At 32.7% G+C, this 20,248-nt stretch overlaps 2 protein-coding genes across 7 annotated transcripts; both read right to left on the bottom strand.

Moving 5' to 3' along the window:
• Nucleotides 1–4,209: 4,209 nt before the first annotated feature.
• LOC107897667 (protein STRUBBELIG-RECEPTOR FAMILY 6) lies at nucleotides 4,210–10,670 on the bottom strand. The gene is made up of 16 exons (XM_016823189.2): nucleotides 10,446–10,670; nucleotides 9,472–9,604; nucleotides 9,314–9,385; nucleotides 9,159–9,224; nucleotides 8,988–9,059; nucleotides 8,822–8,893; nucleotides 8,643–8,714; nucleotides 8,496–8,561; nucleotides 8,343–8,405; nucleotides 7,940–8,256; nucleotides 6,962–7,245; nucleotides 6,073–6,344; nucleotides 5,479–5,611; nucleotides 4,953–5,095; nucleotides 4,698–4,854; nucleotides 4,210–4,594 (listed from the first exon to the last, which is right to left on the bottom strand). The coding sequence occupies exons 1-16, from the start codon at nucleotides 10,534–10,536 to the stop codon at nucleotides 4,433–4,435; spliced, it is 2,175 nt and encodes a 724-aa protein (XP_016678678.1). The 5' UTR covers nucleotides 10,537–10,670; the 3' UTR covers nucleotides 4,210–4,432.
• Nucleotides 10,671–13,801: 3,131 nt separating this feature from the next.
• LOC107897665 (probable microtubule-binding protein TANGLED) lies at nucleotides 13,802–16,670 on the bottom strand. Of its 6 annotated transcripts, none has more exons than XM_016823187.2 (7): nucleotides 16,200–16,631; nucleotides 15,891–16,070; nucleotides 15,444–15,501; nucleotides 15,108–15,250; nucleotides 14,959–15,017; nucleotides 14,456–14,637; nucleotides 13,802–14,309 (listed from the first exon to the last, which is right to left on the bottom strand). In XM_016823187.2, exons 4-7 carry the CDS (start codon nucleotides 15,143–15,145, stop codon nucleotides 14,262–14,264), a joined length of 327 nt encoding a protein of 108 aa, XP_016678676.1. In that variant the 5' UTR covers nucleotides 15,146–15,250; nucleotides 15,444–15,501; nucleotides 15,891–16,070; nucleotides 16,200–16,631; the 3' UTR covers nucleotides 13,802–14,261. The 6 variants fall into 6 exon arrangements, with proteins under 6 accessions (XP_016678676.1, XP_016678673.1, XP_016678677.1 ...); XM_016823184.2 differs by having other exon boundaries at nucleotides 13,802–14,341; nucleotides 16,200–16,604; XM_016823188.2 differs by lacking the exon at nucleotides 15,444–15,501 and having other exon boundaries at nucleotides 16,200–16,670.
• Between the last annotated feature and the right edge of the window lie 3,578 nt (nucleotides 16,671–20,248).

Here is a 20,248-nt window from a genome sequence, read left to right as displayed (position 1 = left end):
CCTTTATTAAATTCCAAACTATAATATTTTTATAAATTGCATTTTTATCTCTTATGCAATTTAATCCCTGTACTTAAATTAAGCACTAAGTTACGAAATTACCTAGCCAAAATTCAATTTGTTTACAAATTAACTTCATAAATATTTAATAATAATATTACGAGTCCGGTATACGGAAACGAGGTCCGGATACCTCAATTTTCAAAACCACTGACTTTAGAACCGATACACTTCTACTTTTACTAATTGTCCAATTAGCAAATTTATCCAATCAAAATTTAATATAAAATTATAATTAACTCATAAATATTATTTAATAATATTTACTGACTCGGTTTATGGAAACGAGATCTTAAAATCGTAATTTTCAACTCCACTGACTTTAGTATCATGACACTTGTACCTTAATTTACTATCAATTAAGCAATATTACTAGACCAACTTTAATATGTTTCTATACTAGTGTCATAAATATTAAATATTAATATCTACAAACACATTTTAAAAACAATGACATTTCAGAACCGTAATTTTTGACACTACTGGAAACTGGGTTGTTACATTCTAATAATTGAATTACCCGCTCCGATTGACCATCAGACTGGGGATGGAATGCTGTGCTAAAATTAAATTTCGTACCTAAAGATTCATGCAACTATTTCTAGAATCTCGAGGTAAAACAAGGATCTCGGTCGAAGATATTAAACACAGGTACATCTTGCAGTCCAACTATCTTGTGAATGTAGACTTCAGTCAACTTCAAAAATGACCAATCAATTCTAATCGCCGAAAAATGGGCTGACTTCGTCAATTGGTCAACTATCACCCATATGACATTCCTTTTGTTCGGAGATAAAGGTCTACCAACTACAAAATCCATAGTTATTCGTTCTCATTTCTGCTCTAGAATAAAGATGGGTTGTAAGAGTCTAGTGGGAACTTGATATTCGGCTTTTACCCATTGACAAGTTAGGCATTTGGCGACATATTCGACGATCTCTCTTTTCATATCGGACCTCTAATACGTTTCCCACATGTCACGATACATTTTCGCACCACCAGGATGCATAGCAAAGGGACTATCGTGAGATTTGCAAAGTATCAACTATTTCAAATCAGCAACATTTGGAACACAGATTCGATTACGAAATCTAAGGCAATCATTATCATCTAAACATAAATTCTCAACAAGATGTGCCCAACGCTATATAAAGTGGCACCCAGTGTCTCATCGGTTAAACCGAAGTAAATTGGCACCCAGTGTCTCATCGACTCGAAGTCGAAGAAATCCTTGAACTCTTCCAATCCTATGGCATGTCATCTATATCCGACTCAGCCCGATATAGTTAATAGAGTTTAATTTCACTTTCCAAATACAACCAATATTCAATATCCAAATTTCACATTAACACATATATTCAATTCAATTCAATTCAATCAACTTTAAATCAATTCAATAATCAAAGTGCCATATATACTCACATTAACCATTTACCATATACATTAATTTAAAATACAACAATTAACAACTAGGTTCGGATTATAAAAATACAAACCAGAAAGTCTGAGCTATCTGATGTCAACTTTATCTTTCTTTCTCTTTCTCTTTCTCTTTTTCTTTCTTTCCTTTATATTTTCGTTTGGCTTTGGCTTTCTATTCCTTTTTTTATTCATTTACTTATTTTATTTTACTATACATTAGTTTATTATTATAATATATATACTTAAATGTTAAGTAAACTTATTTTATTATAATATATATTAAATTTATAAATATCTTACCTTATGCAGCCTCATTAAAGAACAATGGCATAATTGCTTCTTTAGTCCCTTTAATTTTTCTTTAATCTATAATTCAACTTTCACTCTATATGTAATTTAGTCATTATACCTAATTACTCTTAATTCATGCAATTTCATTTAACCAAAACCTAATTAACTACACAACTAGCTTTGTAAATATTTTTAATAAATATTTACAAGTCCGATTTACAGGAAAGGAGTCTCGGGAATGCACTTTTCGACAATCCTGACTATCGGGTCATTACATAACATGTCCCAAAAATTCCATCTCGGATAACCAAAACTCTTACTTACTGAGCTTTCTGAAAAGTTACTTCTCTCATAAAACTTTTAATATAATCTTGAGATGCTTATCGTGTTCCGCTTCTGATCTTGAATATATCAGAATATCATCGATGAATACCACTATGAATTGATCCAGATAAGGATGAAATATGTTGTTCATGAGATCCATGAACGTCGCAGGAGCGTTTATTAATCCGAATAGCATCACCAGAAACTCGTAATAATTGTACCATGTACGAAACGTTGTATTTGGTACGTTACTATCCTATACCTTCAATTGGTAATATCCCAATATCAAATCAATCTTAGAAAAGACGAATGCTCCCTTAAACTGGTCAATAAATCATCGATACGCGACAAGGGATGTTGATTTTTTATTGTCAACTTGTTCAGCTGTCGATATTTTATAAAAAAATAATATTTTAATTAAGATCATTTTTATTTAATAAATTATAATTAATAGGCTTGATTATATGAAATAACTATAATTTTACTTAAAATTTTAAGCAATATATTGTTATAGAGAACTAATTTAGTAAAGAATGTAATTCATAACTATAGTTGTTGTTGTAGGTAAAAACCTGTTATACATAGATGGTTAAAATAAAACAAAATCGGTTCTACTAGAAACTTGATTGTTATAGCAAGTGACTGTTATAAAAAGAGCTAACTGTATATTCAAAAGCTTCTTGTTAAAGCTTCCATGGTTGGTGCTTCTTCAACTCCCACTCTTATGGTGTGACCTGACCTAGGTTAAGTGCTACTGATGGTGAGCCTTTCTCAAATGTGTCACACTATAGGAAAATAATGGGTGCTTTACAATGTGTGTTTGACACGACTTGACATTGCTTATAGCGTTAATAAGGCAAGTCAGTTTATGAATGCCCCCTAGGAGACTTATTGGTGTGCAATTAAAATATTATTGAGGTATTTGCAAAGCATAATGGATTATGGGTTGTGTTACAAAGCCTCGTCTGCAAATGTTCTTGAATGTTTTGTTGATGCTGACTGGGCCTCCTGTCCTGATGATAGGCAGTCTACCTCAAGTTATGTGCTTTACCTAGGAGGTATTCCCATTGCTTGGGGATTCAAGAAATAGTCTGTAGTATCAAGGTCTTTCTTTGAGGTCGAATATAGAAGTTTGGCCAATTCAGTGTTTGAAATACTGTGGTTTGAACAACTATTAGCAGAGATGTGCAGTACTTGCCAAGCCTGTTATGGTGTGACAATACATCAGCTGTTGCCATGGCTTTAAATCCAGTTCATCATGCACGAATGTTGAAATATAAAATTATATTTTTTATAAAATGATAATTAAAATATTAAAAACATATACAATAAAATTTAAATATTTTTAAATTATATTCATAATAAAATATCAAAATATTTTACAAATTATATTTAAATCAAATAATAAAATATAAATTAAATTGTATTTATACTAAATTTATAAATAAAAATTATAATTTTATTGTAAATTAAATCATATTAAATAATGACATATTAAACTTATGTTATGTGTTTTAAATAAAATAAATAATAAAAGAAGAATTGGAGTAAAATAATAATTACCCTTATTTTTGGACTTCCAAACCAATATTTTGGGTTATAGTGAGGTGAGAAATGCTTACTAGTGTGCTTGCCAAACACCGCAACTGGAGCTGCGTTTCAGTTCAAATTTTTTTACTCTTTAAATCTCACCACACTGAGCCCTTAGTCTATTATGACTAGTTAAAAGTTATAGTGTTGGTTACTGGTCAGTTACTAGTTAGTTGCTTATCAGTCTCTATAAAAACAATGTATTATCAACATATCAATATAGTTCTGACGATTCATCTTTTCAGTATTTTTTGATGGTGCAAAGATCTGACTGACGAAATAGATGTTTAAAGACCAATTAAGGCCAAAAAAAACTTTAAAAACGAACTAGATACAAATGGATAAGTTCAACAGTCAATATATATATTAACCCTTTTATTTATTTCATTAGGGATTACCACATAGAAAGGGGAAAACGTTGCAGAAACAAGGGAAAAATATTTGTAGAATTTTACTTTTTTAGGGCATTATTACATCTGCAGCTTCCTGTGATATTTATCGAAGGGAATAAAATGGAAAATGTAGTGTTTAACATGCACACAACGGTGAAAGAATTTCAATTGATGGGGTTGGACTACATGCAACATATTACCAAGTGAAGGGCTGATTTGAAACTTAGGCTAAAGTTAGGGGGTGTATGTTTTTATTAGTTACAATAATATTACCATAAAACAATAATACTCGACATGATTACAATCTAAAGTCCTCGTCACCATAACAGTCAAAGCGTCTACTTCATATCCATTCAAGACACGTAGTCATGTGCATCATCAGCGACAACGTTATCGGTTCTCTGAGATGCACCTTGGTCTGTCCCTATTGTTCTCTTACTCATGTTAGCTCGTTGCACTAGTCGAACCAATGCTTGAACCACTTCCGACATAGGAGGCCGGAATTCGGGCTCCGGCTGTTCCAGAGAGACAATTAAAAGGACCAGTTAAATGCTACAGTACTGAAGATGAAACAAGCAGCTCACAAGTTGTCTTGGCATTTTTCAACCAAAACATTACCTGGACGCAAAGTGCAATAACGTCGGCAAACCGAGAGAGAGACTTAACCGGGTAAAGCCCTTCAAGTGCAGGGTCAACCATCTTAGATAAAGCATCAATATCATGCAGCTGAGGTGTTGCCCATCGAACCAAAGACTGCTCTAGTCTTGGCCTTGTGCTGTTCAAAACACTCGCCTACTTAGAATTGCGGTGAACTAAATGGATGCTAATACATCGAATGATGGAAAACCAAATACTTCATAGATGATCCCTCACCTATCAAATGGCTTACGTCCTGTGAGAAGTTCCAACATAACCACTCCAAAACTGTAAACATCACTCTTAAGAGAATACTGACCAGACATGGTAACTTCGGGTGCACCGTATCCAGACATGGTAACATCATCATGATTTAGTACCTGCATAACAAATACCCTACATTAATCATTCACTTTTAGCATCCAATTAACTGCACCAGAAAACCCTAGTGCATTAGAGACCTGAATGATACTGTTCATAGACCATGAAATTCACAAAATTTAATTCAAGTGGAACGTAATGCTTTTTGAGGATGCATAGAAAGCCATTTTAAAACTTTTCAAACAGTCACTACATTTGTGGTCAAAAAATGGTTTGATACCTCTAAAACTTGTAAAAATACCAATTAACATATGCAATGCAAGTAATTGGAAAGAAGAATCCCATTGAAAAAAAGAGACAAGACAGGTTCAAATATAGATGAAGTACAACATAGTTGTGCAGAGCTAACTGGAAACTCAATAACTGAACTAATGAGATTTACCTGATCTGCATTTGGAATAAAGGTTGCCAAGCCTGAGTCTGAAAGGTGAGGATTGAGTTCAGCGTCAAGTAAGATGTTTTCTGACTTGATATTTTTATGAACAATAGATGGCAAGCAACCTTCATGCAGGTACCTTTAAGAAAAATTATGAATTCTTTGTAGCCATTTGACAAGAGATAATAATCACTAACAGCCAATAGATACTACTAGCATATTTACAAATAGTTAATTCTCAATTGTCATCAACTGGGTATAACTAGGGACGCCAATATGTTTAACCTCATCACATAACTACCTGGCTTTGAAAGGTTCAAAGGGTCTAGTAACTAGAGTTGGCAAAACTTGAACACAATCTACATAAAATTGGTGAACTGTTTCACATGCATGATGCAAATGCCGAAACACAGTATAAACGGAAAAGAAGACTAGGGAGGAAAATAAAAGTTAATGGGAATTAGGGGGCTCAACATTAGCTGCTTACAAGAGGGAAAAAGAGTAAAAGGAGATTAACGGCATCCCCTTCTACCGGCTGTGATGATCTAAAATGAGATGAAATAATGGCTATTGTTACCCATTATCAAATTATTGACTTACTCTAATGCACGTGCAGTCCCCAGAGCAATTTTGACACGGGAGTTCCAAATCAATGGCTTGCTGTACTCATCTGATAGATGCAGAAACTCATGGAGTGAGCCATTTTTGTGGAACTCGTACACAAGTAGGTGCTGTCCATGCTCTGAACAATAGCCAACCAGCTTTGTGATGTTTGTGTGATGCAACTCGGAGATATTCGAAACTACCTCTATAAAATCATCAGATAGTTCACTGGGAAGAACTGATGAATTTATTTTCTTCACAGCAAGAACCTATGGCAGTATGAACACAAGGTACCAGCAAGGTGAGTACTGAGTAGAAAATTCTTAAAAAACTTATGGCACTAACTATGGGCAAAACAATTATGGAGATGAAAAAGGGATCTCTTAGGTTTTGCTTGTGTGCTTGGTAAGAAAGATGAAAAAATTGAAAGAAAATAATTTTCATTCTTTGAGTTGAAAAATGGGAGGAAAGGAAATGAAACTTTTGAAAAATGCATAATTTTGAAACTAACATACATGTTTCTCATTTGGAATAATTTGTTTTTATGTACTAGGATGGAAAATGGCCACCTTTTACTTTTCTTATTTTCTTTCCTCTCACTTTTCTTTCCTACCAAGCACACTCAAAATTTATCTTCTTTTCACTTTTCCACACCCTCCTTCCACTTTTCCAACCAACCAAGTACATTCTTATTGAAAAAACTCATGCACCACACTTAAAGATTGTAGAAATAGAGGTGCATACAAAGATTAAATATGCTTATGAAAAGAGTATTTGTCAAGATAGAGCATGTAGTAAAACAGAAGTTGCTACAAAATATTAATGCACAGATCATGCTCCATTAATTTTGACATGAATATAGATTTTGCGGGAGGAAGATTCACACCTTGCCGTCATCAAATTGAGCTCGATAAAAACGTCCAAAAGATCCTTCACCAAGAAGATTTTCAACACTGAAACTGCCAGTAGCCATCTGGAGGTCTGCTATTGAATATGATGCAACATTTTTAGGAGCTGCAACAGCCTTCTTAACAACAAAAGGCTTTTTAGAAAAGTCTTCTTCATCAAATGATTTGTGACGGTCAACAGGTGGGGGTCGAAGGTTTATCGAAGCAGGTGTATCAAAGGTCTTGGTGTCAACTGAAGAGGCAGACTGTATAGATTTCATTTCTGCAATGCAATTTTAAGCATGAGAAGAAACAAATAGTTTGATCAAGAGAAGCAAAAAAGTTTTAGATAAAAAAAAAAGTTAACATAGACATTATAAAAGCAAACAAATGCTATACAATTTATGTGCAGCCCACAGCAGCAATCACAAGTTAAATTACGTCTAGCAGTATACAATAGCATTTCAACATGATAAAATCAGAATATTTTGAAAACAACACCCCCCCCCGGGGGGCTAAAAGTAAAAAAGAACCAAGAGGCTTCAGTTAGAGTCTCCCATATCCCTTTATGAAAGCAAAAGGCTTAACTTCACAATCTATGAAGAAATGCCTACCAAATCATGGAGTCAAGAAGGGATCTTCACAGAAGCATATTTTCTTCTAACCTACTGAATTGTTTACATAATAAGTTCTTTGCATTTCTACTACTTTGAGCATACATAGCATATTCAAATTGGAGTCTAAAGTTACAAAACCAAGGAGATAAGTTCTAAATGAAAGTCCTGGATATTCTTAAGAGATTTATTAACTACAAGAGTAAGTTTATAGCTTCTGCAGCTTGAATGAAAGACACGAAATCTCTTCATCAATAAATCCAATGCAGCAGCATTCCAAGCAACGTGAGCAAACAGTAAAGATAGCTATTTGGTGACATTTAACTGGCCACCATGCAGAGTTGCAAATTGACTGAGTGTTACCTTGCACTTCATTAGAAGGAAGAGGAGCAAAGGGTTGATTATCAAGCTTTTCAATATCTGAGGATGTCCTCCTGGATCTTCTCTTCACCAGAAAGAATGCTACAAGAGCCCCAACAATAAGGATGGATATTACGATTCCTGCTATGACTCCACCTCCAATCCCTGATTTGCTACCCCCACCAGGCCCACCACTAGAATCACCATCCGATGGTGAACTATTGCTACCAGATTTGTGATTTCTATTATTTCTAGTGGCAGGAGGGGTACCAGGAGGAGGTGGAGGTGCAGGCCCCAAGCTCCAGGAATTACCATCCTTCCTGTCATGAAGACTATTCAGATTGAAATTGCAAAGGACTTTAATACAAAGAAGTCATGGCACTTGATTTTGAAGTCAAATGCTTACTGCAAATTGATGCTTTTCAATTGATCAGGTATCCAGCCAGTAAAATGATTATTGGAGACATAACTGTGAGACATAAAAACGACTATCACAAAGGTTAGTATTACAGGGTCATTTACATTATATGGAAACAAAAGAATGATAACAGTTACCCACAGAGTGTCAAGGGGAAGATTGGCAAGCACATCAATAGTGCCAGTTAACTGGTTGTTCTGCAAGTACCTGCAAAAGGGAAAAAAACACATTTCAGGAGATTCCACCATATGCACTTGTTCCACAAAAGATATTTCCTATACTACTTACATAGAGTTCATACTAGTAAGATTCTTAAAACTCTCAGGGAGATCACCAGTCAGAGAATTGAAAGAGAGATCCCTGAAGCAAAGAATAAAGATAACTGTTAGCTCAGTGTTAAATTAACTTAAAGACAGGCATATACGGAAAACAACATAATCTGAATGGTGGTAGGAAGAACATTTTACAATGTAGAGAGGGAAGAAAGTGGTCCAAACATGTCACTCAATTGGTTCTGCAACTGGTTATGTGCAAGATTTCTGCATTTCCAGAAATGGAAAAGAAAAAAGAGTGCGTGAATTTAAATTTCTACAGACCTTGTGTCAACAATTGAATATTTGGAACACTACTTACAGGTATTGAAGAGAATGCATCTGATTTATGGAATAAGGGACACTTCCAGTAAATTGATTAAATGCAAGATTTCTGCAGACAAGTAAACAATATATTATATAAAAATCGTTAAAAAATAATAAAAGAAACAGAAGAAATAGGAAAGGAAACAAATACAAGTCTGAAACATACAATCGCTGCAAGTTTTGAGGAATATCATATGGTATATCGCCTGCAAGATTGTTATTGCTCAAGTCCCTGCAGATTTGATCAAATATCACTATAAATATTACCTTATAGATGTAAGAAAAGAAAACCAATCCACTACTAAAGATTAGATTTCCTACAGTTCCTTCAATGATGTCAAACTTTGAAGGCTGTAACCCACTGACCCGGAAAGTGCTAGATTTGACAGCTTACTGAAAAAAAAAAGGCAAATAGAAGAATAGTTAGCATCAGCTGGTTTAAGATATCTCAAAGGAAAAAAGAAAAAAAAGAAGATTACATTTCAGTGACACGTTGGTCTGAGCAAGTAACACCTTTCCAGGACTGCCCACATGGATCACCATTGTTAGCGGTCCACCCAGTTAGCTGCTGTGGTGAATTTAAACCGCTGAACATAACCCCTAGGGCAGAAGCTGCAAATCAAACATCCCACAAGGAGAGTAGTTTTAACCACAAGTATTAAATTCTTCCACTTCTCGGTTGCAAACGTTCACGGAAACCAATTCATTACAATCACTCATATGGACTACTGTGCTTCCATGCACACAATGTATGTTTAACAAATTTATCTTTCTAGTAAATATATATTTAGCCATCCTTCAAGTGATTACTGACCTAGCTATCAATGAGCAAAATGGTTAGTCAGAAATTTAGCCAAAGCTACAGGAACCGCACCAAAACAGGGAATTCTGACATACAAATACAAGAGCTCTTTTTGGTCTTCATAATGCAGTCTTAACAAATAGTTAGTTTGGGCTAATGCTATATCCCAGCTTATACTCATGGTAAGGCAAGATAGCCATGAGTCCACAAGCATGGAAAAAAATTGTATTGACACCCAGCAAGAGAAGTGGGGAGAAAGATTAACTTGTTCCAGAAAGAAGCACTTCAGAGAAGAGCCAAAAAAATTAGAAATTTCGTCCAGGAATATATATCCTACAAAGTTACGAGTAGAATTGAATTCAGAACTGAAATCCTAAACTTCCCATTCTTATCTCCAGAATCTAACAAAACCCACCTTTGAAAGCAAGGTGAAAACTTTGCAAACAATAAACAAAACTGACAAAGTTTTGGCAAGAAAAAGGCAGTGCAATCAAGTAAGTTCGTTGTAAGCCACAAACAGCTAAAAGCAGATAAAGAACCAAAAAAGAAACACCAAAGATGACACAGATTCGGCAAGAAAAGGTAGCCATATGCAGAATATAGAAACCTTAAAAAATATGGAGAAAAAGGCAAAGGGAAAGTAACACAAACCATCTCCTTGATCTGTAGCAGCATTTGCACATCCCAAAATGCAGACTGTAAGCAGCACCAAAACCAAACCTTTTCTCCAAATTTCCGTCATCTATCTCCCAAATGCTCACTTCCCAGTTCCCACTAACCAGAAATGATTTTGGGTTTATACTTATTCTTCTTTCCTTTTTTTTTTAAATGATAATCTTTATTTTTTTGAACTCTAAAGAATTTATATTTATTTAGCCACTACAACTAAGTAAAAGCTAGCAGACACGACTTACCAGTAGAATCCAAATCCCAGAAATGTTAAATATTTTTACATTAAGCTGCCCTTGTCTATAACACGAATTACCTTTTTTTAATTCAATAAATATTACATAAAATAATTTTAATCAATAATTAAATAATTCTTAATATGTTTCCTTACTTATCAATTAAATTAACTTTTTTTCACATATATAAACATCACAAATTCCTTTTCTTTTCTTTTTATAATTTGTTTCTTTTAATGTAACTTGCACTGATAAGAAAATGAAAACGCAAGGAGTCGCTTACACTTTTAGTAGGTGTATCTAGCTTTGATAATTGCCATTTCTTTCATTTAAAATGCTACCATTGCTTTGATTCATATGCCACTGCTAAAATTTTCCAATAATAAAATAGCATTGCTAACTTTCACAAGGTTTATTTGTTTTTGTTTGAAATTTACATCATATTTTGGAATATGACAGTTTAAGATTTTGCCATATCGTTACATAAAATATATATATATTTTTAAATTTAGATAATGATGTGATATAATATTGGATTATCATACCATTAAATGGGTCAAAACTAAAAAATCACCAAATTCAAGAATTAATGCAAACTAAAAAGAAAGTCAATGGTTAAATTGAGAAAAACTGACAAGTTAAAGGACTAAATATTACTTTTATCTTTTTTGTAATCATTATACCATTGCTTTTTGTTTTTGACAGAAGTAAATTATGTGACCATAATTTTCGCATAGTTTCAGTTTCGAGCGTCAATTTCGGTATAAATTCTTAAGCAATGAAAGGGTTGATAGGCTTTTGGGTTTCAGGATGACGACTAGACTGACATTTTGGAAGGAGGGAGTAGCACTGTCAGACCCAAACTTGTTTGCATCTGCAATGGAAAATTACAGGCTTACAATCCGTGATTCCACCGCCAACTGTTTGACTTTTTATTTTTCCTTTTTAAAATCATTTTAACATTTATGTTATAGAGAGTATTAACAGTAAAAGTACCATAAATTTTCTTATATTATATTTTAGTTTTTTATTAAAAAAAATTAGATAAATGAATTTTTATAGATGGATGAGTAAAATAATTTTTATGTTAAATTTTGATGTTTATATAAAGTATAATAATAAATTTAGCCATCAACCTTTACATATTTATTTAATTTGATTTATATTATTCTATTAAAAGTAAATTAGAAAATTTTGAAACTATTAAAGTTAAATGGTCAAAAAGACCTTAGAAATATATTTTTTTCTTGAGTAAAAGACGACCAAGGGTCAAAACATATTATTAAATAATATAACTAATAACAGCATTATGGATTTCCTTTGAAAAACCTCCTCTTAACTTCACTACACAATTTAGTACAAATTAAATCGGCCACACTATTACATGACCGATGAGACCAAACTAAATTGGCGGAATTAAACAAACTAAAAGCTTTTTTACACTTTTTAACTCTACTACCTATAATGGTAATGTCCTCATCACCTATATTCAATTTGTTCACCAACCCAGCATTGTCAATTTCAAAAGTCACATCACCCAGAATGTTTAACTTGTCCGCAACCTCTATGCTTCTCTCCAAGGCTATGCACTCAGCCTCCAGGACAGAAAATCTACCCTCATTGAAGCCTCCACCACCCCCCAGCACAAACCCATCCTCATCTCTAATGATAACTCCATAATCCATCCTATTATCGTTGACTGTTGCATCAAAATTAATCTTGATAATGCCTTTCGACGGTCTCTCCCATTTCTTTGTATCCCCAATCTGGGCTAATATGGGAGGATTCACCGGATTGTAAATATGAAATTCGTTGTTCAAATTACTAGCCTTCTCCTATATACTTTGAGCTTTGTCAACTTGGCCTTTGAAAATAAACTTGTTTCTACTGTTCGAGCAGTTCCAAAGCTTGGTAATGAGGTCAATAAAATCATAAAAATTATAACAAAATTCTTTTTAGTATATAAGTTAACAACAAATTAATTCATTTGATAATATTTAGTCACTCTCATAACCTATTTTTAACAAAGAGGAAACAAAATTTTCATTTATTTAAAAAGAATCTTAATTTTTACAAATTCTTTTATTTATTTAATTAATTTTACATTTAAATTTATATTAACTATTAATTATACAAATTATAATAATAAATTTATTATAATATTATATATTTCGTTATTTCCTTGAAAAATTGACCTACGGTGGTAATTCCATTTGCAAATTGCACCGTGCCTTTCATTCTTTTAGGGCACATTTGGTTCGCTGTAATGGAATAGAGATGTAATTGAATAAAGCTGTAATAGAATAGAGCTGTAATGGAATAGAGCTGTAATAAGTAATTCAATTGTTTGGTTGAATGGAATGGAATAGAACTGTAATAATATTCTTGTGTTTGGTTGAATGGAATGGTGTTGTAATAGCATAAGGAAAAAACTAAAATGACTAGAATACCCTTAGTAAATTTTTTTTAGGTAGATGATTATTTTTATTGTTATTAAATTTTAATAAGATTATTATTAAAAATAATTTAATAAAATAATATATAATTTAATAAAATTCTTAATATAATTATTATTATATGAATTAAAAAATCATAATATATAATACTATAAAAATAATATATAATCTACTTTAATTTCTTATTAATAAAATTTGAAACATTGAACTCATCCTCTTCTTCAACATCAAAACCGCACCAATTATAACAATAATCCAAATTGATTTCAATTTTTTTGGCATTTAAACCATTCCCTCTTACTAAACCTAATTTCACTACGAATTCGTCAAACTCTTTGTTTCATCTGGAGCAAATTATAGGATTAATTTTCGTCCTTTTTCTCTTCAATTCTGAGGAGGAATCTCACATTTTTTTCTTCAATTTTATTATGAAGAAAATTTAATAAATAAATTTGATGAATTTTATTAGATATGGAAAATGGTGCTTTAAACAATTAAATGATACACTTTTAGATTCCACAAATAGAGTCAAAAGATTGACAAGTGTTCTATAGAGGTATAGTAAAATATTAACCTAGTAAGATTAAAAAAGAAAAAATGTGAAATTGTTTTCTGGTAGAATCTAAATAGAATTAAAGAAGAAATAAAAGGGAAATGTTACAGGCTAAATTAACCAAAATGGTAAAGATTGAGGGATGTATTTATGGTTATACAATAATATAGGGATTATGCTTAAAATTTACGCCATAAGTTAATAGGTCTTAAAATGTTTGAGATAATATCCAAAATCTTGTCCCTATAAAACTGGGTGATGATGTTACACTAACCATGCTGGCTTTTAGAGACCCGAGTGCTAACACTTATCAAAATTCACTCAGTCCCATATACATATATATAACACACTCCATCTAATCCAATTTTACCTCATATACAAACACTTTTGTCTCTCAAGTCTCTACAGTCTCGTTTTTCACTTGCGTCCTTTGGATCGCTGCTTCCGAGTTGTTTTCAAACCATTCAAACCTTCTTTTATTGGCTTCATATCACCATTGCTTAATTGGTAGTCAAATGTTTTAACATTCGTAACAATTGCATGAACTATGGTTTCACTTTTCGGGACTAATACGGTTTTCCTCTCCACCACCGCATTCTGCCTGCATTTCGAATCATCCTTTTCCATCAGAGACTAGAAGCACCAGGAACAATATATTTTAGCAGAACAGGGAATATATCATGGCACGACAAAAAAAAAAAACAACGAAAAAATTTGAGTTTTAACTTAATTGGTTCATGCAATTACCTTTAAAAATTGATATATTTGCTTCCTATGTTCAGTCAATGGAGTTTTAGGATCCTCAGAAGTATTCTTGGTTTTGTTATCAACAATAGCTAGGATCTGTATTGCAAATTGATTTGCTTGAAGTATTTCACCCACTGTTTCCCCTACTAACATTGCTGGTAATGACATTCTCCTACATTCACCTGCATCAAAAAGGTTGGATAAATCCAATTATTTGCCATCTTAGCTTGCTCAACGAAGTTGAACTTTGAAAAAGATCATTTCATCAAAAATTAGCTTATAAAGGAAAGCTAGTCTAATTGGGTTTAGGGAATATATGTATCTAACCACACTCAAGTGCAAGAGAGTACAAGAGGTAGACAAATATGGCATTCTAAAAGTTACCTTGTGGTGGATATTTATATAGGAAATTCAAAATGAATGATAAATTCAAGAAACAATGCTCAAGAGAGGGAAACTAGGCCACAAAATTTAAAAATATAAAGAAAATAAGAGGGATATACCTCCTACAGTGGCTGGAAACTTCCCAACTGGTGATTTCCTTGGAGTAGAGTTCTTCATCCTTCAAATTGAAAACCACCTAATTTAGTATGCAAAACAAAAAGATTGAACCTTTTGGCACAGTTGAAGACAAACCAAAATTAGATCTTACCTCAAGGACTCTTGCTTGCATTTGAGAGTAGTCCTCATATAACCCCTAGTACTTCTTGGACTTAAACTCACCCCTTATATAACCTTAGACCCTCCTGCAACTGTTAACTGCAACTCTTGCAATCTTGCCATACATTTCTCCACCTTCAAAATCCCAATAATAATTAAAAAAGCAAAAACCCCATAAGTAAAAAAAAACACTTTTTTTTCTCATGATTTGATTAGAAAATGCAGTGCCCAAATTTACAATATGGGGGAGGATTCGTTAACATATACGTTAAATACACAGAGATTCATTTTCTAAAATAAGATTTTGTGTTTTTAAACCATAACATACATCGCGCATTGACTTGATGTCTGAATTTTGCTCTTGAAATTCCTTACGAAAATCCTCCCTTGAGTATAAGAAAATGAAAAAATCTGTTAGTTTAATGTCTCTCACAGGACATTCAATTTCTGCAACAAAACTAGCAGGCAAAATCCTTTGATTTAAGAACCAAAGCTCACTTTCCAGAACACACAGACACATACATATATATATGTATATATATTGCTTATACAATTGCTCCATTACAGGCAAGGAAACACAATCCATTTGCAAGCCTAAAAAACCAACTCAAAATTTTGCATAAAAAAGACAGTCAAGAAATAAGCAGATAGATTTTAGCTCTTACACGACAAGGGCACACGACTAAAAGCATGAAATTTCCAAGCAGGGGAATGTTATAATCAACAGAATGTTAACCAATACTATGAACAAAAAAGATTCATAAGCAATACTCACAAGAAGTAAAAGAAAGCAGTGGAGGGTTTCTTAGGCATTTTATCTTCGATTTTTGTTTTCTTCTTCAACTTCGATTTGAGTCTTGACTTCGACTTGGGTCTCTTTTCTCTCTCGCTAACAACACTCTCTTCAGTTGTCTTCTTCATGTTCTCACTTGATTTTACTCTTAACGCCGTTTGACTAACAATTTTTTTCAAGCAAAAGTGTCTATTGTTAATCCCAAAAATTCCTTACAAGCAAAATAAACTAAGAAAGCCATAATTTATTCTGCAAAAAATACTATAAAGCAAAGGGGTAAGAGAGAAATACTGATTGGAGGCTGTTGATGGGTTCTTAGCGGAAGTAACGTAGGTTGAATATAAACGATTATTTTTCGACTTTGAAGCTTTCTTCGCCATTTTTTTTCTCCTTTCTATTTCTAAAACAGGTAGGAGATGGAGACAAAGACCCAGTGTTGGCTGGCTCTCACCAGTGAAGCAGTTGCCACCATAACTCGTCTGTTTCTGGTGGGAAGGTGCTGGGATTTAGACTTCCACGGGCGAGGGTCAGTGCCAAATTGCTAACGTATTGCTCTCAGAGGAAATGGGAAGAAGAATGAGAAAGAGGAAAGCTTCAGATGTGAGAAAGAAAGGGTAATCAGAGGAAATTTTTCACCCACCCATTTGTTGAATAGATATTCCCAACCCAGACCACCGAATTGTAAACGACACTTTTGCCCTGAATAAACCCGTTTGGAATAGGGCTGTAATAACTCATTACAGCCAACCAAACAATGGAATAGGCATGGGCCACCGAATTGGGGGAATGCATTCCTATTCCCCCAACCAAACATGCTGTTAAGGTATTAGGTTTTTCTCCAACAATATTTTTGTCACATTTTAGTCATTTATTTAATTTTCATCTATTTTTTCTCTTAAATTTATATTATTTGTCAAATCATCTTAAAATAAATAGAAAAGTTAACGTCTATTAACTTTGCTGATATAACATACACATAGATTTCCACGTTAAAGCCAATACAATAATTAATTAATTTTTTAAAAATTTAAAATTTAAATTTAAAATTATTAAATTTATTTTAAAAAGTACAAAATTATTAAAATATACAATTTTTAATTTTTTTAATTTTAAAAAATTAATTAATGAGTAACGGACATACTCGTGGACTGTCATATGAAAGTCACATCAACAAAGTTAACAGAAGTTAACTTTATTATTTATTTTGGGGAAATTGGACAAACAATGAAAATTCAATAACTAAAAAAGGCGAAAAATTAAATAAATGACTAAAATATTTTTTTTATAAAATTGGAGGATCAAAGAAGTTATTATACATTTTTTATGCTTTTAAGGTATTAGTTATTTTATCAAGATTTAGGATAAATATAGTATGTTAATCCATATTTGAGCGGTTAGTTAAGTCTTGGTTTGTTGGTTAGGTGAAAGTATTTGGATTTTTCAACTATTCAGATTTAAGTTTTATTGTAAGTTGATATGTGGGTTTTCATCCTATTTTTTGTGCATGCCATTTATGAATTTTATCTGATTTTTTCTATTAATTTTTTTTGTATTTTTATTGATTTGATTATATATTATAATTGAAAGTGTATATATTTCCACTTATAAATATGCTGAATCAATGTTCGAGGTTAATTAATTTTTAAATATTTAGAAATAAATCTTTAAATTTATATTTAAATATATAAAAATATAAATATAAAATACAAACATTTTTTTAGTTCTAAATAAAATACAAACAGTTAAAAATATATAAATAGCACAAAATATTAGAGCTATAAAACCTAAAAGCTGTCGGGTCAGATTAACGGCCTTTTCTTTTGGAGGCGTTTGTAATGGAGTTCACGACCATCACTAAACTACAATTATAAAAAAGAAATACTTTTTTATTTGAATCTGCACTTGAATTATAGCCCCACACTAAAGTCCGAAAAATGTTTCCTCCTTATTTGCTTGGTTTTTATCTAAAAGATTAGACAAAAAAGCTTGATGTATGATGTGTTATATGAAATTATCTCGTTGAAGACAACCTTCTCAATTCGAAATTGTTGATACAGTTATACAACAAGAAGAAGATATGGAGGAGGATGTGATGAAAATTACAGAGACCGATTTACTTAATCGAGATAAAAAGTCACAGGTTACAAAGAGTATATAAAGGGAAAGTATAAAGACTAAGTGTTGAAGGTAAGCTTATAAAGTATAGGCTTAGTATCTTTGGAGAGTCGATGGTTCCTTCATTGTTCTTAGATGTCTTTGATGGGACAAGGATATCTATGATGAGACAAATCCTGACATTCATTCTAGCTTGGTGGTACGAAGCAGTTGAACCCACGTAAGGTTTGGTAACCAATGATATCACGTTCTTAACAAAAGGTCAAGGCTTAGGCCAGCAAATGGTTTCTGCATGTCCAAGTGGTTGGAATGAAAGGTGACCTTTCGATTGGCCATTGTCGAGTTTGCTACTCAGGCAGCCTTCCGACTTTCCATGTGTCTTTAATTGGGTAGGGGTATAAAAATATTCCCCCCAATGAGTCGAAAAAAGGTTTATAAAATGGCCCTTCTTAAGATGTATTGTTCTACCCCCCATTTCTGTTCTTTTGATTTATTCTGCAGTTCATTTCTGGTTTCAATAAGCTACCGAAGGGATCGATTGGACATATGCACTTAAGACTCAAATGTTTTATATTTAAGTTTCATCATTTCACCTATTATAAACTTATTTAGTCACAAAGTCATTCCACTATAATATTGTAACTGAGCTCTCCCAACAACATACCATTACAAAAACAACTTTATATGTGTTTGTCCAATGACCTTGTCATAAATGTGTTACCCGCATAGGATATCCTTAATCTCTTTGAGATAATATCCGTTCTCCCAATATGATCTTGTTTCATCTCATGGTAACCATTACATCTTCCTTTATGAAAATTCAATTACTATCAAATAGTAATCAAGTCATTCATCACAAAAACGAATGACATGTGGCCATGTTTACTTTTCATTAACCATGTAATGCTAATAAAAGGATATCACTTACCCATGTCCCTGGCTATGAATTCCACTGTTGTGAATGACGCTACATACTGCAGAAGTCGTACACCCAACACACCAACTTTTAGTTCCTTATCTATTCGAACTCAAGCTTTTACTTACATCAAAGTGTACGAGTCACACATACATAGTTCGTCATCCACTCAAGATTTAGGTATGTCATACTATGAATGTCACAAGTGAATAAACCCATAAACAGATTCAAGATTTATTCTTCCTGGATCCAGTCCTGAATCCAGATTTAGTCCTAAATCTAGTCTGATATACAATCAGTCCAGTTAATCACATCTATGTCTCTATCTTTTGGGAGTCATCCACTCTGATGCCAAGATAAAACATCTCCCCAATTAGACTTGACAGAAGACATAATAGTCTTTCAATCGGTTTGCTCATTTCTAATTAGACTAAGGACATGTTTAGGTTCGTCTACTAATACAAGTTGTATTTTCGTATAATGATCTGACCATGTAATACCACTTAGTATTAGTTAAATATTAGACAACCAATAAGCTTTCATTTTGCTTTGCATGCAAAACCCATGTGAGGAAAATTATACAAAGTATATCAATGAATTTGTTTTATTAACTAGTCTAATAAAAAAATTACAAGTTTACAAATGAATATACTACACTCAAGGCATCAGATACAACACAACAATGACCACAAACTTAGGGTTCCAATTCTCGTCTAATTTAGTTCTTATGCTCCAATTCTCACTCATTCTAGTAATCTTGTACTCCAACCCTTAAATATTTTGGATCATATTATTAACAAGTTTATGCATTTGTCTTTACTATATTCATACAAACATTAATGGATAACTCTTTTTATAATGATGAAGATGAGAGTGTTTGATTAAAAGGAAGACACTTAGAGGGAGAATATATAACTATGATGATTTTATTTTCCCTATAAATGTTTTGTTCAAAATTGCAAAAGGAAGATATTGTTGACACATTTGAAGGTAAGTTTGCTTTTGTGGTTGCTTCTATGGCTAAAACAGTGGCCACAACTTGAGACATTATTTTATTTCCCTACTTTCCTATTTAAAAAGTTGTCAAATTTTAAAACAAAAGCATTGGGCTATTTATTTTGAAGATATTTGGATGAGTAAAACCCATAACAAGAAGAAAAATTGAGTTGAAATTGAAGACTTGAAGATTTGTTCTTGCAGTTTAAAACATGTTACTTGTAGAACAAGTATTGTAACACCTCTTGCATGACCCGATTACCAAGTCCGAGTTACGAGATGTTACAGTAGTTGCTGGAGCAACTATTGACAA

The sequence above is a fragment of the Gossypium hirsutum genome, chromosome D06, assembly GCF_007990345.1.
Source record: "Gossypium hirsutum isolate 1008001.06 chromosome D06, Gossypium_hirsutum_v2.1, whole genome shotgun sequence".
Classification (NCBI taxonomy): domain Eukaryota; kingdom Viridiplantae; phylum Streptophyta; class Magnoliopsida; order Malvales; family Malvaceae; genus Gossypium; species Gossypium hirsutum.
This window is presented reverse-complemented; position numbering and strand designations above follow the sequence as displayed.

Excerpts from the sequence above, each read along its gene's own strand:
- LOC107897667 (XM_016823189.2), bottom strand. The coding sequence starts at position 10,536 with ATGACGGAAATTTGGAGAAAAGGTTTGGTTTTGGTGCTGCTTACAGTC. Across the intron at positions 8,715-8,821 it reads CTTTCTTCCCTCTCTACATT|GGATCTCTCTTTCAATTCTC; the intron begins GTAAAATGTTCT and ends TCTTTGCTTCAG. Across the intron at positions 5,612-6,072 it reads GGGACTGCACGTGCATTAGA|GTACCTGCATGAAGGTTGCT; the intron begins GTAAGTCAATAA and ends TTTTTCTTAAAG.
- LOC107897665 (XM_016823185.2), bottom strand. The coding sequence starts at position 15,145 with ATGAGGACTACTCTCAAATGCAAGCAAGAGTCCTTGAG. Across the intron at positions 15,018-15,107 it reads TGCAAGCAAGAGTCCTTGAG|GATGAAGAACTCTACTCCAA; the intron begins GTAAGATCTAAT and ends TTCAATTTGAAG. Across the intron at positions 14,342-14,455 it reads AAATATATCAATTTTTAAAG|TCTCTGATGGAAAAGGATGA; the intron begins GTAATTGCATGA and ends TGGTGCTTCTAG.